A 17,352-nucleotide genomic window follows, 5' to 3' on the forward strand; every position below is an offset into this window, starting at 1 on the left:
TAATTTTAGCTGAGTAACATAAAAATAAAGTACAAAACACAAAATGTAAACCTCACTCACTAACAACCATGTGTGAAGTGACAGCAATATTTACTTAGCACACTCTATGGTGCAAAATAGTCGAAACATCCTTGGCAATTATTATTGCCAACCACAAAAACAAAATAACCCATTTATAATGCAGTGTAATGTTTATGTATATATATCTGTCTTTATCCCAGAAAAGAAATTTCTCGGGACGGATATATCCGTCCATAGCCTTGGAAGGGTTAATATTAAGTTTGTCTTTTGTTTCCACCGCAAGACCTTTTCAAAACATCAATTTTAATCAATCTCAGGGAGCATGGATGATGAGATGTGGTGTCTTTCTTTTTCTTTACGTTATTCCGTTGGTATTAGCATTGACTATTGGATATTTGGTAACCAGGAACAAATATTTACAAGAAAGTTTCTGTGCAGTCAGGGATCGAACTTGTCCTTCCTACACTCTGGTTCGAGGTCCAAAAACTAGTAGCTTTAGCAACACACACTGCAGTTAAGATTTAATATTTGATTTCATATTCATATGTTCAAAATAAGCTACTGATAGTTTGGAAATCTGTTTAATTGTATAAATTGTTTTAAGAGGAGGTTTGGTTGTGTAGTGTCCTATATAATAGACCATTGGAGCTCAGAGTTAAATAACCAAATAAAGTTAAATAAGAGTTAAGAATAATTCAACCATTAATATTTGAGGTAAAATAAAAACTGCGGTTTAAGTCAAATTTTTGAAAATTTATTTCAAATATTCAACATATTATTATCAAAAAGGTAATACTTTTAACAGGTTTATTCGAAAAATTAAAATGACCAAGCAAGATATATGTATATAAATATATTTATATTTTATACAGGGATGACTTTGATAGCTTCAATACTTCAAATACTTAGAATATATACTGAGTCGATTACAAAGCTATGATAATAGTCTATAAACATTTTTACACACAGGCTATCTACAGTACAAAATGTATTAATATACAACAATAATCTATAGAAACAACTTATCCGAACAACACTAGAGTGTTAGCTTTGTAAATTATTCAGTATAACTTTCTTCTTATAAAGGTATCTCACATGCCAACCAAAGTTCATTCTTCTAAAATATGTTTTTGAGCTTAAAAAATAATTAAAACAATTTAATTGATGCTTACCGTACAATAGCGCAACACATATTATTGGGCCAGCAAACAATAATCTTTTAGTTTCAAAAAAGTTATCATTGTTTTAGATAGGCGTTTTATTAGGTACAAGAAAAAATGAACAAGAGGAGAAATAAATAAGAATGAGTACAAATCAAAGTTAATCCATATAATTTTAGGGTAGCACTTAAACTATAATAATAGTTAAATGGTATACAGCTACTAAACAATATTAACATTCTTCTTTATGACAATTCACCAAGTTATACAATAATAAACTACAAAGGGGGTTTAACATACTAGAGATCATCCAATGTTTGTTTTAGTATGCAAGATAGTGTTGTAATGTACAGACACAAAACATAGTGAAACAAAATGTTGTTTAAGTAATTGAGGACTTTGCCTATCCTTACAATCTTTTTAGAGGCTAAAAGTGGATACACCCTACTAACTCATATTTTTTATTTCTCCTGTGACTTAATTCATAACTGTTATGATCTTAGAATAATTTCACATTCTGTATAAACAAAACGTGTTTAAGATAAACCCTATTCAAATGTATGCATTGACTTTGCCCTTTTTAAATAATAAATCTCATAAACAAGTAAAAATGTAGAACACATTTAAAATTGATAATATATTGCACAATTGGAGACACAAAGGTATAGTGAATACACAATAAAGTTTTTAATATAACAATTTGACATTGATAAACAAAATATAATAAAACAAATCTTCAAGCTTAAGTTTAACGTTTTCAGTACTTGATAAAAAACAAATGTCTCTTTATAGTTTGACAAAGAACATGAAAAATTAGCACCTATGTGGTTAATTAAGAGTTAAAACTAAAACATTTTTCTTATATTGACAGACTTTGTATCCTAGAATAATCAAAAAAAAAATTTAATCTCTAATTATTACTATCTGAGAGAATATACAATTATATATATAATTAACAAATTTAACACTTTTTATAGGATAAAAACATTGTTTAGTTGTATACTTGCATATAATACTCGGAAAATCAATAATTAAACAATTGTATAGAAGCAAATAAAATGTGTATTTATAGACATTGATTGCACAAGTCTGGATAGATTTTATATTGGTTAAGACTAAATTTTACATATTAACATTACAATTCCCATGTACTTTCAATCCCATTATTAAGTAAACCAGTTTAACGTAGCAAAAATTGGAAATACAAATAAAACCGATGGTGTATTCGAAATTGGTCCAGCGGAAGTGTTTGTACGTTATTGTTACTTATTGTCAAACCTAACGGACACGTATCACAGTATTCAGTATTGAAGAAATAAAGCATCATCCCGACTCCTCTAGACCGTCTATTCACAAAAGTATCTACGACTACGACTCGTTAAGTACTTAATCGAAGGTACACTTAATCGCTTCCTTAACTACCACGGGTTTAAAAATAGGTAACTTTATTTATATCTACAATAAATTAGTAAAGTCAGAGTCTAGTCGCCGCCCAACACTGTCACTTCGCGCCACGTTTGTTCTGCCAGCGAGGCTGGAGGAGTGGACAGCATCGGAGGAGGAGAAGTATCACGATCTCTCTCGTCGCTGCTTGAGCCTCCCTCCCCACCCTCTCCTTCCACCTCCTCTTCTGGTATCGTCTCCCCCGACTGTTGTTGGGCGTGCAGGTCCTGTAGTCTTACTGAGTTACACTCGGGGTCGCCGCCTGTGTTCCCGTCATCTCCTGCAAACAACACGTTTATCAATACAGGTTGTTTTTATATAGATTAGATGGACGCGTTGCAGAAAGTCAACAGTCCCGGAAGGTCAAATAATTTATACCTGTGCCGCTAGGTCAAAAACTACAATGTTTGCAGTGTCTGTAGATCAAAAATCCCAGTAAGTCAAATAGTACAGTCCGAGCTAAAAACGTGGTCTATGTTAAAGCAATTGACTTATTGGGAATTTGACCTAATGCAACAGCACTTTTAATATAACGAAATAAGATAAAATATAAGTTCAGTTTCGCTGAGTCAACAGTGCCGGAAGGTCAAAAGTATAATCTGTTAAAAACAGCGATAGTCCTCTCGACGCATGACTTCAATAATTTCGTGTTTTGGTCTACTTAAAGTTGTGCTAAAATTTTGAAAATTGGCACACAGCTTCTTGGTTAGTCCTACTCGATGACTATTTTGTTGGAACTTTAAACTATTTACCGATCTAATTAATAAAAATTGATATGTATGGTGAAATAGTTTTAAATCGTGATTTCTAGCATGAAAAAGTTAGCATGCGAGATTTTTTTTTGTTTTTGGGTTAAGGAGGTTTTGTCTGTGGCAAAGTTGTAGCCAAAAGTGTGATGCGTAAAATATATTTTTTTGAATTTTTTACAATCAGTGGTTCAATAGATAACTTGGGTTGAAGAGGACGGCAAATTTAACATTTCGCAACGCATGGAAAGAACTACATCGTACGATGCGACTGCTGAGTGGACTTTTAATTTACAGTTCTAAGAACAAGAAAAAGATGAATATACAGATCACCAGTACATTCATATTATTTATAAAACATCTTTCTGTATTACCAGCTTACATTTTTCACTTATAAGAATACATCATAAACAGGGTGTTAAAAATAAGCGGAGAGATACTTTACCTAGTAATTCCTTGTGTCAAAATAAACAGAAAATGAAGTATAACATTTTTCCAAAATTGTTTCGTTAACCAGATATCCGCCATTTTGTATTTTTTACATACAAATATTTATCTTTACACTTTTCCAACCGATGTTTATGAAACTTGGTATGTATCCAACTTGGTATGTAGGTAGGAGAGACCCATGTTATAAAAAAAGATTCATCTCGATTCACCCTAAAATTTCAAAATTTAACTTTTAACTACAATATAATATACTTTACTACACCACAATATTTACGTATCACCATAAATCTTTAATAAAATAAAACGTTCACATTTTTAAAATCCAAAGTAAATCAATATAATCATATAATCAATATAAAAAAGTGCACTAGTACTTACTAGTGTCAAATAACAATTTGATGGATTTAACCAAAACCTTTTCTGTTTAACTTATTTTCAGCTGTTAAATTTCAAACGATACGTTTTAGCTACATCATTAACATTATTATCATCATCATCGTTTGAGTTTAGGTTTGCGGCAATGTATTTTTATAATTAAAACCTTTAATTTGATACCTACCAAACTTGACCTCTGCTGCTATTAATTGACTATATGGACTATTAATTAACAGCTGTGTCTAAAGATTACGTCGGCCTTAGTCACTAACAGGACAACAAGATCGCTCCACTCATCACACACTCAACTCCATTCATACTTGGCTTAAAATGCATACATTTGTATGGTCGCCATTTTAAAAACAGGTAAAATAGTATTAAAATTATATAAGAATTTTGTCTTAGTCTTTGTGGTCCATCCCCCTTAAGGGATTAAACAGTGATAATAGCTTAAGACAGTAGATATTTATGGCTATTATATTATTGATATACCAAGTCTCACTACTTTATCTATATTGTTAAAAAAAAAAATAGCCAATCCAGGACTACGCCAACACGAAATTTTTCCGTTGAACTCCTCCGAATTTCTTAGGTGATTTTGACCATTCATGTCTCATTAGAAAGAGCGTGTCACGTACATTTGCAAACCAACCTTACATTTTTAAATCCCTTGGGCTCAGCCCCAGCGGCTCATGTTATGAACCCATGTTATGCCTATGAAGAACATATTGATTTATTTATATTAGGATCAGCCCAGTTAATTGCTGTTATGCAATTCAAGGAAATAATGTAGGTTACATTATTAACATGTTACTGATTTGTTTCAAATACTATATTTACTATTTCTATTTGGGTTTGCAGGATAATTTAATCCATTTTACCAAACAATAAAATTAATGGACAAAGTACTATATTTCATGAGCTATCATTGAAAGGACCGATTGAAGTCCTCATCGACCAAAATAATGCCTACTAAAGCAATTAAAATTGAGACGAACATGTAATGCACGAAATCAGGTGGTTCTTAAGTATGTGAAAAAATGTATCGCTATTCAAAAACAGACGGAAAACTTGTAAACATATTCGTGACAACGGGTGTAACATGGCTACATTATCAATGACAAACGTGGACAACCTTATACGAGTGTGAGTACGTCCGAAAACAGAGTAAGTCCGAAAACAACTCTAAAAACAATAAGCAATAAATTGCAAGAACCATTGCTTATATCATTGGGTACGGTATACACGTATCCACTGACGTGTATACTCAATGCTTATATCGAACTGTTATATGTACATCGTGAGTTGTTCCATTAGTTGTTTCATTTAGTTGTGTGTCCATTAGTATAGTAGTTTAGTTGACTCTTTTAAAGTCGGCGAAGATTGTGACTGTTATTACCCTTGAAATAATGTTTGTGAAGTACTTTGCAATCCTATCAATGCTTATAGAATCATACGATTACAATTTTCTGGTTAGAATATGTCGCATAGAGTGGTGACTAATGTATCTTTTTGGTTTGCTTGTAAAACAGGATCAACAGAGATTTTCCATCGACTTACAATACGACTACGACACAATACGATACTCCCAAATTGTTCATTGCAATAACAAAATATCACACAGTTTGATGAATATTTGTGTGTAAACCACATACAGTACACCTTTATTTTATCTATTTTACCTTTTATTTTTAAGACTTTATAGAAAATCACGCATTACGTGATCAGTGAAGAAAAGGCTGTATCCCATGTGTTTTATAGGTAAAGAAGACAAGGGCGCTCCTAGACATATATTTTGGGGGGGGGGGTCACTGGGGGCCTGGGGGGTATGGAATACCCCCCCAAAAAGGAGGGGGTCTTGGGGTTCCCCCCAGGAAAAATATATAAATAAATATAGGCTATACAGGGTGATCAACTCAAGGAGGCCACCATTGGGATATCGGAAACGGTAAAAATTAGAGAAAACTTAAAATGGAAGACATTCCTTTATTTTTTGTGGCAGTTTAAAATATGATTTTAGTCGTTTGAAATTCAGCCGCCATTTTCCAAAATGGCGGCCAAATTTGAAATTTCTTATCGAACACCCTATATTTTATAATGTTTTCGGACATAATAGGCAATTTTAAAACTTTTTTAACCTTGACATTTTTTCGATAAACCCACTCGTTTAGGAGTTACAGCCTATGGAAAAATGACTTCCGGTGTACATATTAAATCATGTAGCTCCTAAACAAGTAAGTTTAAAGCAAAAATACGAAGAGTAAAAAAGTCTTACAATTGCATCCACATTCCAAAAAGACCATAAAATTAATTAAAAATATAAATTATATTATAAAAAAAATGGCGGCAAACTTGAAAAGTGGAAAACTTTTTATTTTATAGTCTTTAAGGAATGAAGATGCAATTCTAAGACTAATTTACTTTTTGCAATTTTGCTCTTAACTTACTCGTTTAGGAGCTACATGATGTAAAATGTACACCGGAAGTCATTTTTCCATAGGCTGTACTCCTAAACGAGTGGGTTTATCGAAAAAGTGTCAAGGCTAAAAAAGTTTTTAAATTGCATATTCTATCCGAAAACATGATAAAAAAACTAAAATCATATTTTTAACTGCCACAAAAAATAAAGGAATGTCCCCCATTTAATGTTTTCTCTAATTCTTACCGTTTCCGACTTCCCAATGGTGGCCTCCTTGAGTTGATCACCCTGTATATATGAATTTGAACGGATGGTGTTTTTGGCCTCTAGGAACCTCAAAACGAAAAATTAAATCGGTCCCGGGTCCAGGTGTTACCATAAGTACTACGGTAATAGCTTATTCCCTATATGGGAAATTCGCCAAAAACCTAATAGTTATATAGAACAATATTACATTCAACCAGCTGTTAGTTAAAACAAATTATATGGGACTAAAACAAATCGATGATTACAAAGATTCCTTTAAAAAATAATTTGAACATCCTACTATTTTTCTATGCAAATTTAAATAATCTGCCATTCTCATACCTAGGAATTGAATGTATCAATGGTCAGCATTACACATAGTATAAATAAGTCAACTCTAAATATGTCTTTAAATTTGTTTCCAAATGCTGAATTTGTGTCACAAATGCTGAATGTTTACAGCTGTTATGCTAAGCAAATTATATTGTACTAAAAGCTGGCTTAGAAGGTTAGCGTCGGCTACTAGACTTTAAAAAAATTAAAACTTAATTTCTAAAAAACTGGGACCCTTAATTATAATTATGGCTTTGACATTCCCTAGTTCTCAAAATTATCTTTCTTTCAACACAAAAATAATGAAAATCCGTCGACTGGTTGATTCAGAATGTGAAAAACCCCATTTACATTTTAATAATATATATGATAGTTTGGACAGGTTTCAACCCTTCCGAGGCGTAATACATTTACACAGTTTATGTGTAGACTACATTATAACTTATAAAATAGTTCTAAAATTAAATGGATCTCCTTTTACAAACGTATATAATAACCAGAAATTTTCAGATCGTCCTTGCGTGTATTTTATGCCACAAATTTTGACGAAAGGCTTTTCATTACATAAACTATACCTATTTACAGTGTTGACCAAACAGTTGGCAAGAAGCATTAATAGATAAGCTATGTACCAAATATGATAATTTTAGCTCTATTCTAATTATGACAAAACACGAAGTAACTAAAAGCAAGTTTTGTTGGTGTAGTAAGCGTTGCAGGAGGTCTACTTTACACTGAATCGACGTTCACTTTTATTGCTTTTGATCTTCCGGCACTGTTGACTCAGCGAAACTGAACTTGTATTTTACCGTATTTCGTTATATTAAAACTGCTGTTGCATTAGGTCAAATTCCCAATAAGTCAATTGCTTTAACATAGACCACGTTTTTTAGCTCGGACTGTACTATTTGACTTACTGGGACTTTTGATCTACAGACACTGCAAACATTGTAGTTTTTGACCTAGCGGCACAGGTATAAATTATTTGATCTTCCGGGACATGGTGTCTACCAGATTTCTCAAATGGAATTCCCGACTTTTTCCCGACTTTTCATTACCATTTTTACTTAAATCCCGACCGAAAACTCGGTCCATTCTCCATGTTACTACACCTTTTTCCGTCTCGCGGTCACGGTACCTTCGTCAACATATGTTGTCACTTGTGACGCAGCGAATTCACTGACGATCGAAACGAATCACATGCCGAGAATATCCCATATCAAATGTTGGGGTGTGTGAAGCAGCAACAAATTTAATTTAACTCGATTCGAAGCAACACGGCATTTTTCTATTCATACTTGTCAATGGAATGAAATATTTGTTTTCAATCATGCATTAGAAGAAACAGTATTTCTGGAAATATCAGTGAGCTTCTTGCCTTTTGCATAATTTTTACTTGCATTATCATGTTGTTCAGCATGTTACCTATTTTATTTTATTGATTTTATAAATATAAAGATATGTTTTGGTGTAAACAAACAAAAACCTTTGCAAGATTTATACTGAATCTTTCAATTGGTTTACATTGATAAAATAAGAGGATAGAATCAGACCTACAAGGTATACATAATTTCTTGTATGGCTAAGCAATGTCTCAGTGTATGCCATGTAATTGAATGGTAATAACTTGTATGGCTAAGCAATGTCTCAGTGAATAGCTTATATAAATTAATGTCAATAATTTGAATAGTGTCAATAAGTTACTGTATATGGATACTGATAGTCAAAGTAACAGTATCAATGTAACAGTCAACTACGTATATGGATACTGATTCAATAACGTATGGACACTGATTCAAAAACGTATTTGGATGAAGATTCAATAACGTATATGGATACTGATTCAAAAACGTATTTTGATACTGATTCAATAACGTATTTATTTGGATACTGATTCAAAAACGTATTTGGATACTGATTCAATAATGTATTTGGATACTGATTCAATAACGTATGGATACTGATCTAAAAACGTATGTGGATAGGCTACTGACTCCATAATGTATGGATACTGATTCAAAAACGTATATGGATACTGATTCAATAATGTATATTATGAATACTGACTCAATAATGTATGAATAAAGAATATAAGATCCAGAAAGTTTTTAAAATTTTTGGGACCCGTTCATCCCTAATTTTGAAAGGTTAGAATATTCCCGACCTTCGGCCGAAATTCATTACTTTTTCAAGACTTTTCCCGACTTTTCAAAATCCCCGACTTTTTCCCGATTTTCCCGAAATTCCCGACTAGTAGACATCCTGCGGGACTGTTGACTTTCAGCAACATTCCCGATTAGATTAGAGTTATGCAACGCCGAGTTGAATGAATGAGATGAGAGTGTTGTTACAAATGAAGATCAGATGGTTTATGCTATCGAATTTTCAGCCTAAAATTATTATCATACTCCAGCTGAAATCAAGTTCCAAGTTCAACAGTTTTTTTTTTATTTTCTCAAATAAGTAACAAAATTGGAAAGTCATCTCAATCAATAACCGCTCAGAGTCGATGTTGTAAAATATGCTTCAGTATCATTCCTATCGGCGTATAACCTTCACTATCAAGGGGCAAATTAACCAGGTGCTAAGACTGACCGGTAAACAACAAACACAAATGTTATGAAAAAAAAACTTAATTTCTAACAAAACAGCTTAACTTGAAAGCAATATTTTGCTTTGAATCCTAATTTAAATCCATCTGGTCAGAGATATACAAGACTGATTGGACGATTTACAACAAAACTATCACCTTGTTTCTAATAAAACTGTTTGTTTTCAAACAACCTAGCAATGTAAACTACTTTCATATAGAAGTGTAATAAAAATGTAACAAGAAAAAATAATATATAAATTCCACGGTGTACCCTGTTTCGAATTAACAACCTTAATAGAAGTGTAATTGTAAGTATTGTTTTTTTGAGATTGTTAAATAGAGAAACAGAATTAAACTCACCACACGGTCGAAGTACAAGGTAAAGTAGCAAATCTGACAGGGAAAGAATTCCGATGACTTTTTCTTCATCATCAGTGATCACTAGTCTGTGCACCTAAAACATAATCAATCATCAGTTTAAATGGTCAACTTTAGCACTCAACTGAAGAGTCCAACTATAAGCAATAAATGGTTCAGATATTTTGAAACAGTTTATGTTTAAGCAGACATCACATACTCTTGAATCCTTTGAAGGTTTGTGATGTTTGGATGTCTAATAAAAGTTGCCAAATTAGAAATTTAAGTTACCCACGTACATTCGGGGCCAAATGAAAGGTCAGTATACAAAACATCTAAAAATGGATTACTTAATAAGAGATTTAGAAATACCTTAAAGATTGATCTAATGGAAACACAGCAAAACAGCCTTTCACAATCTCTAACATTACGGATAATTTTTTAAGTTTCAAGCATTTAAAAAAAAATAATGATGCTGCTTTTAATTGGTTTAAGCTTAGCTATGCTCTGGCATAGTTGGGAGAAAAAGTAGAGTGGGTAACTTCTCGAAGTAGGTTACAAAATCAATAACATTCGTATAACTCAAATTTGTACAAATAAATTGTTATTCTGTGCAAATAGTTATTCTATGTTAATGTTGAGCAATAACATAGTCTTTGGATTTTCATCTTTCAAAAAGCTCTTTTGATCACCATAAGGACTACTAGTCAACGACGGGCATTTACAGTTTTTAAATTAAAAATGACGAGTGAAAAAGTCCTCACCTCAGCTCGCACTATCCTCTCCATGATCGTGAAGAGTGTTTCCGTTGGTTTGCACTTGTGAACCCCTTCAAACCACTCGTTCCTGTGTTCGTTGGCCGTCTTGAGCGAAACGTCCAGGTTATTGTAGGTCTTCTCTGCCGCCAGGTTCTGTAAAAATAATTTTTCTTTAAAAATTAGAATGAATAAACTATTTTTATTTTTTTTTTAAGAGCTGCCTTGCATTTGCCTGACCACATGGGCCACAGAGGCCTGTGCGTCAAACACAACCAGCAAAGCAAGGGGGTGAGCAAGAACAGTACAAGGATGAACTGTAGAGATAAAAGTAGTGCCAGGCGGATTTGAAGCCACAACATCACTGTTTTGGGCCCGAAGTCTGTAGTGTTACTGACTGAGCCACCAACTCACCAGAGTCCAAGAGTCTGTTAACACTATTTTTTGTCAAGGCAGGGTTTGGTCTATCTGTTTTGCCACATTTTTGCCAAAAACTAAAAACCAAACCTGTATTACATGCTTTAATACACTACTTGAAATGGCGACCATACGAAAGTGTATTTTAAGCCAAGTGTGAATGGAGATGAGTGTTATACCATGGCTAGTGCCTTATATCAAAACGTGCTACGCTTGGCAGAGAAATGCAGATAATGACAGGCAATTTTTCAATAGTAGACCAGTAGACGCCTATTCTTGAATAAAAATGTATATTTACAAGTTTTTATGACTTTTGTGTCACCTAAGAGAAAAAAGTAGGCTAACTAACCCAAAATGTGTAACATTTATTCTAAACATAAATAAAATGTGTCCTTAGACAATTTTTGACACATCTAATCTTCTGCGAGCAACGAGAGGAACAAAGGTCTACTAGGGGTCGGAAAAATTAGACGAGTTGAGAACAGTTATTAGAAAACCTAAAAACTGGAGAATAACTGAAATGAAACAACAAAATCTACTTACAATAACGTCAAACTTGGCGAAGATATCGACGAGGCGACCCTCAGCGTCCACCATGGGCAAAGCCGAGACTCTCCTCTCAACAAACTTCTTGAGCGCTACGATGATAGATGTGTCAGACTCAGCTGTCTCTATGTTACTGAACGTTCCGATCCTCAACTCCTCCAACGTCTTGTGCATGTAGCTTGGCTTAGGAAGGTCGTTGATCTGGACAGATACATCGGTTAGAAGTTGTACATAGAATATATTTTCTGGAGTAGACTTGCTGTTTGACCAGTTTGGTTCTAGTCTCCTGAATAGGGCTTGAACAATTTGAACCGCTTTGTCCAAAGCCAAGTGAACATCTAAGTCAACACCTGTATAGCACTATTCTATACATACAGATGTTTTGGTAACATTTCTTAATTTTTAGGAGTATACACTGTATTTATCAGTTTTGTACAATAAAGGTGTAGTTTGAAGTGGTATCCATTAATTTTGTATTTTAAATTCTGTTGTGCCAGACAATTTTCTGTTTGGACAGAGGTCTTGTGGTGTCAAAACCTGAGAGTTTTTAGTACAGCACATTGTTCTTCAAATAACCAAATATGAAGAATATCTTTGTAATCTTTGAAAAAAACAACTCGTCTCAAGATAACAGATACAACTAGATGTAAAATATGCCTACAGTTATTTTCTTCTTAAAACAAAATTTTCAATGAAAATTAAAAACTAAAATTTTTTATGTCTTCTTCACAAGATTAAATTAAGATTAAACTATAACTGAACGCATTCACATCAGCCCTGCAAAATAGTATATTTCATAGCTAAGGCGTAAAGTGACTCTTTTTGACCGGAGCTCAAGGAAAATGAGCAAGGGTTGAAAAGACACTTTTTGCCTGTGTAATGAACTATATTTCTTATCATATTGCATCATTAATTAACAAACCAAGCTAGTAAACAAAAATACCTTTCATCTACAGATAAACTCTCTAAACGACTTTCAGCTTGTTTTAAATTTTGCTAATAAAAATAAGCAGCTGTTTAGTAAGTGATTCAATCATTTTGTTTATACGATTGTGTTTATCGTACATTATACCATTGATATGAACTATTGACAAGAATGCAATAATAAAAAAATAGCCTAATACCTAACCTAATATAAATCGATAAATATATTCTATCCATGCAATTGCTTAAGATCGAAATTTTGAAATTTACAACAACTGAATTTTACCCCTAGTGACTAAAAAGTTGTATTACTCCCTAGTGAGTAAAAATGCTCACACACCCACAAGGCATGTAATAAAAACAGCTGTTTTTGTTGCAGTATGATGAAAAAATAAAAATTTAACATTCTACATCGTACTTACATAGAGGAAGAGAAACCTGAGTATCCTCTTGTGTGTGAGTATGTACAGAACGTTCCCAGTCTCAGGATCTATCACTGGCAGCCTGTGTATCCTATTGTGAATCAGGGTCTTGATGGCGTCGTAGAGTGAAGCATCCGGACTGATGGAAACCAACTCCTTCACGTTATCTTTGAGGACCTCTGTAACAACATGGAGTGTTGAGTACCAATGAATCTATAGATTTGGAGTTTTATCCTTTCAAGACTTAAGAATTAGTTTGGTTGTTGTGGCTCAACAATTGAATCAACAAAAAGGTCAGAAGGGATTTGGAGACAGCTTATGAGGGAGACTACAAAACAAGACTAAGGTGGATTAGTAGTGTGACAAAAAGGCACGACGAGAGGATAAGAAAAATTGGATTGGTACCGATAGAGGAAGAGGTGGTTGGACATAGCACACCGTCCATTCCCCGCTTCTGGTTTCGGAGACTTTTTAACTTCCGCTTTCCTGTACAATCTACCACCCAAACAACCCTGGTTATACACGGGAAAGGTACAAAAAAGAAAACTTGCTTACAGGACGACCATGCGCTTTCAGCTCTAGTTTTTTGTACCGAAAATATACTTGTAACGAGCAGGGGAGAGCCTGAGGGTCTAGCAATGTACGGAAATTCTTACGCACAGGGTACATGGTCTTGCCCCACTGTTTACTCCTCTGTTAGCGTTATAGAACACGAGGACGAGAGGGGTGTTGGACTTGACGCTAGACACCAGCGACTAGTGCTAGACAACACTTTAGTGTACTATTACATATTTCCTCTATACTTTACTTCTAGTGTTAAATATAAAACTGTTGATAGAAAGCATTACTAAAAAACATAAAGTATAATGTTGACCAGTTTATATTTTGTTTGGACTGGGTTAAGTTTTGCTTCATAAAATATACAAATTTTTAATATTATATGTTACCTAATAGGTTGTAAATAACCAAGAAAACCCCAAACATAAGTAAATAGTTCAATCAGACTGAATATTTAAAAAATGTATTTTACAATCGTTTCTTAAAATTACAGTACATGTCAGAGAATTTATCTAACTGTAAACCATTTTAAGACTCAATAATTTGATAACACCAGGATAACACTTTGAGAAATGACGAAGAGCACGTGTGTGACATTGTTTAACGACAAAGATCAGATTCAAAGCAGCTAACGACTCAAATGGCAGTCAGCCACTGATGTGAGTTACGGACGTCAGTCAAACAACTAACGTACTGCCAAGCAGTGTTGAGTAACTCTCGTCAAGTGCCAAAGAGAGAAAACGCTTTAATTATACACATCAATATCTTCTTCTAACTAGTGCTTCTAAAGCGCCTGACAATATGTCCATCAATATAAATACTCTTGATTCGTAGACTACTTTGGACAATTAGTATGTTTCCAATAATTACCAACATTTCTTGTACCTTAGTGTATCAAGTTTAAAGGTCCTTTTATTGAGGCTTCATTGATTGAATTTTGGAGGAAATTTTAAAGGATTTGATTTATAATACATAGCTGAGCAAGGAGACGATTTCTGATGTTATTAGATTGTGTTAGCAATAAGCACTTTATTCAAGTTTATGAGCCTTATAAAGCTAAATACACGCTCAAGAATTGGAATATTTTAGGGAGAAGTAATCAAAAAGGGGTTAGTTCTCTGCACAGTAAAAATACAGAAACTATGTTTATGTGTTCAAGACATGTCCAAGAGACTTCTCCAATACAGTAACTAGTTACATGACATATAAACTTTAGAAGGTGTACATGTTCTTCAGAAAATCAAGCAATTTACTGTAATTTATTGTTCTTTGAAAGCACAAAAATACGTCAAATAACACTTGTAATGATATATTTAAACTTATACTGTTTCCTTGCTAGACGGTAAATACATATAGAAGATGGTAAGTGGTGATCAATTTTGATTGGACACTCCAATCATCATCAGACCCAGTAGGCGTATCTTGATTATTAGTTCGCCTTATTATTATTGCCGTGATTCGCCAAATGGGTCTGATGATGATTGGAGTGTCCAAGCAAAATCCGTTGTATATAAAAATCGTGCAATCACGATCGTCCAATTCATCGTATGTTAGCGAGATAGATCATCTGTCAACAACACCCTTATTTTTGGGTGTGTAAATTAGAATTTATAAAACTATTATCCAACCAGTTCTCTTATATGGATCTGAGGCCTGGACCCTAACCAAACAAAACGAAAGGAGATTAATCGTCTTTGAGAACAAGATATTAAGAAAGATTTTTGGCCCTATAAAAGAAAATGAAATATGGCGGATCAGGAAAAACAGAGAACTACGAGAACTCTACGAAGACCCAGATATTGTAGCTATTGTTAAGAGCCGAAGATTGAGGTGGGCAGGGCACATAGCGAGAAGAGAAGAAAACAGTCTCCTGAAGATAGCTACAAATGGACGACCACGAGGGACCCGACCACTAGGAAGACCCAAACTACGATGGGGAGACCAGGTGCGGAAAGACCTTCATCGCATGGGGACATCAATTGACCGAGCAGCAGACAGAAAACACTGGAGGCAACTTGTTGGCGAGGCCAAAAACCAACTTAGGTTTGAATGGCCAAGGAGGTAAGGTAAGGGGGAGACATAGTATGCCACAAAAATTTTCAGGTCTGCCTTAAAGATTTTTTGTATTTTCCTAGCAATTGTTTTAACTCTTGAAGCACTTACTATTGTGCGTAAAACTTAATTTGTTCATTTATTCACTCACTTCTCCAGGTGTCCAGTTTATGTTCTTCTAACTCCTCCATAGTGACGGAGGGAGACGTGTAGTACATCTGGAGTATCTTGATGAAGTCTGTGATGGTCAACATTCCCACAAACCTCTGTTGTGAGCTGTCCCACAGTGGTGCGGCTCTGACACCTGCGACAAACAAACTACGCTACAAACCTCTTTGAAAATACAATCATGCCACTCAAACTCACTTACTTTGTCAGAAAATTGATAAAAAAACTTGCCAAATATTCAAGATTCTTAGCCTAGAGGTTAACGTTTCAGACTCCAGTGTGAGAGAGAGTTGCAAACTAAACATTAGGATCCCCCTCAAAAAACGAAAAATGTCAGTAGGGATTTGGAGACAGCTTATGAGGGAGAGTACAAAACAAGACTAAGGTGGATTAGTAGTGTGACACGAAGGCACAAAGAGAGGTATTTTGTTGAATTAGGTGGATTGCAGCATTTAACGATGATGCAAAGGCTATTTATATTTGTTTTCAAGGACTACTTGATAAAGGCTTATCAATTTATTTTATAAATGTGGCATACAATGGTTTCTGTTAGAATGTTAGCGAATTTACAGGTTAGTCTCTGTTCTCTTAGGATACAAGTTAAACAATAAAGATGTGTAGATGTGTATCACTATTGGAGTGTTGTTACAAAGTGTAACATCTTTGAGTTTTGTTATTTAGGGGACAAGTTGGGACAACTCATTGAGAGGGTTTTGACCGCTTTTCTTAAAGAATTTGTAAAAAATTGTCGAAAAAAAATTTTGTTTTATCATTCTTAGGTGGTTTAAGATTCTAGATCAAAACATAACTAAACGTGTGAACTACATCAATTATCTGTTACAAACTTAAAAATCAAGACTAATCCAGCCCAAAATAAACTATCATTATCATTATTATCATTGTCAATTGAGCTAAACTGTGTGTGTATTTTATATTTTAATCTGTGTAGAATGAAGAGAATAATGCCTTGTGCAACTTTGCTACTGACCAGGTGTTTCATCATCCAGGATCCTTTATTAAAAGCGGACTGATCAAGGACATTCTCAACACTTCAATAAGTTATGTGAATAAGCCTAAGAGCCTGTGATACTTTGTGCTGCCCATAACTTTGCTAATGACAAAATGAACTACAACATTCAGTTTGAAAGATTACTCTTCAGCCGGATTAAGTTCACAGCAATCATGGAAAGGAATAAGATTTCAAAAATTACAGCCATTTAAATTACAATAACTAAAATGTGAGACTTGTAAATAAATCTAGCATTACACTGTCAAAACGCAATAAATTGCAACATTGCATTTGATACATGACCTTGATAAATGGTTGTATTACTAACAAGTTTTCCAGGTTAACCTTGATTCTTGAT

At 33.9% G+C, this 17,352-nt stretch overlaps 1 protein-coding gene across 2 annotated transcripts in view; it reads right to left on the reverse strand.

Annotated features, from left to right (window-relative positions):
* Positions 1 to 861: 861 nt before the first annotated feature.
* Positions 862 to 17,352, reverse strand: part of LOC128993491 (5'-AMP-activated protein kinase subunit gamma-2-like) — a 326,963-nt gene continuing 310,472 nt past the window's right edge. For both annotated transcript variants that reach the window (XM_054417433.1, XM_054417434.1), the window contains 6 exons: positions 15,969 to 16,121; positions 13,208 to 13,386; positions 11,859 to 12,062; positions 10,908 to 11,054; positions 10,147 to 10,240; positions 862 to 2,904 (listed from right to left, as the gene is read on the reverse strand). In XM_054417433.1, coding sequence (XP_054273408.1) covers positions 2,663 to 2,904; positions 10,147 to 10,240; positions 10,908 to 11,054; positions 11,859 to 12,062; positions 13,208 to 13,386; positions 15,969 to 16,121 — 1,019 coding nt within the window. In that variant the 3' untranslated portion in view covers positions 862 to 2,662. The remainder of the gene's footprint in view (positions 2,905 to 10,146; positions 10,241 to 10,907; positions 11,055 to 11,858; positions 12,063 to 13,207; positions 13,387 to 15,968; positions 16,122 to 17,352) is intronic.

The sequence above is a fragment of the Macrosteles quadrilineatus genome, unplaced genomic scaffold, assembly GCF_028750875.1.
Source record: "Macrosteles quadrilineatus isolate MER2022 unplaced genomic scaffold, UCM_ALF_1.0 Scaffold_4__1_contigs__length_99947679, whole genome shotgun sequence".
Classification (NCBI taxonomy): Eukaryota; Metazoa; Arthropoda; class Insecta; order Hemiptera; family Cicadellidae; genus Macrosteles; species Macrosteles quadrilineatus.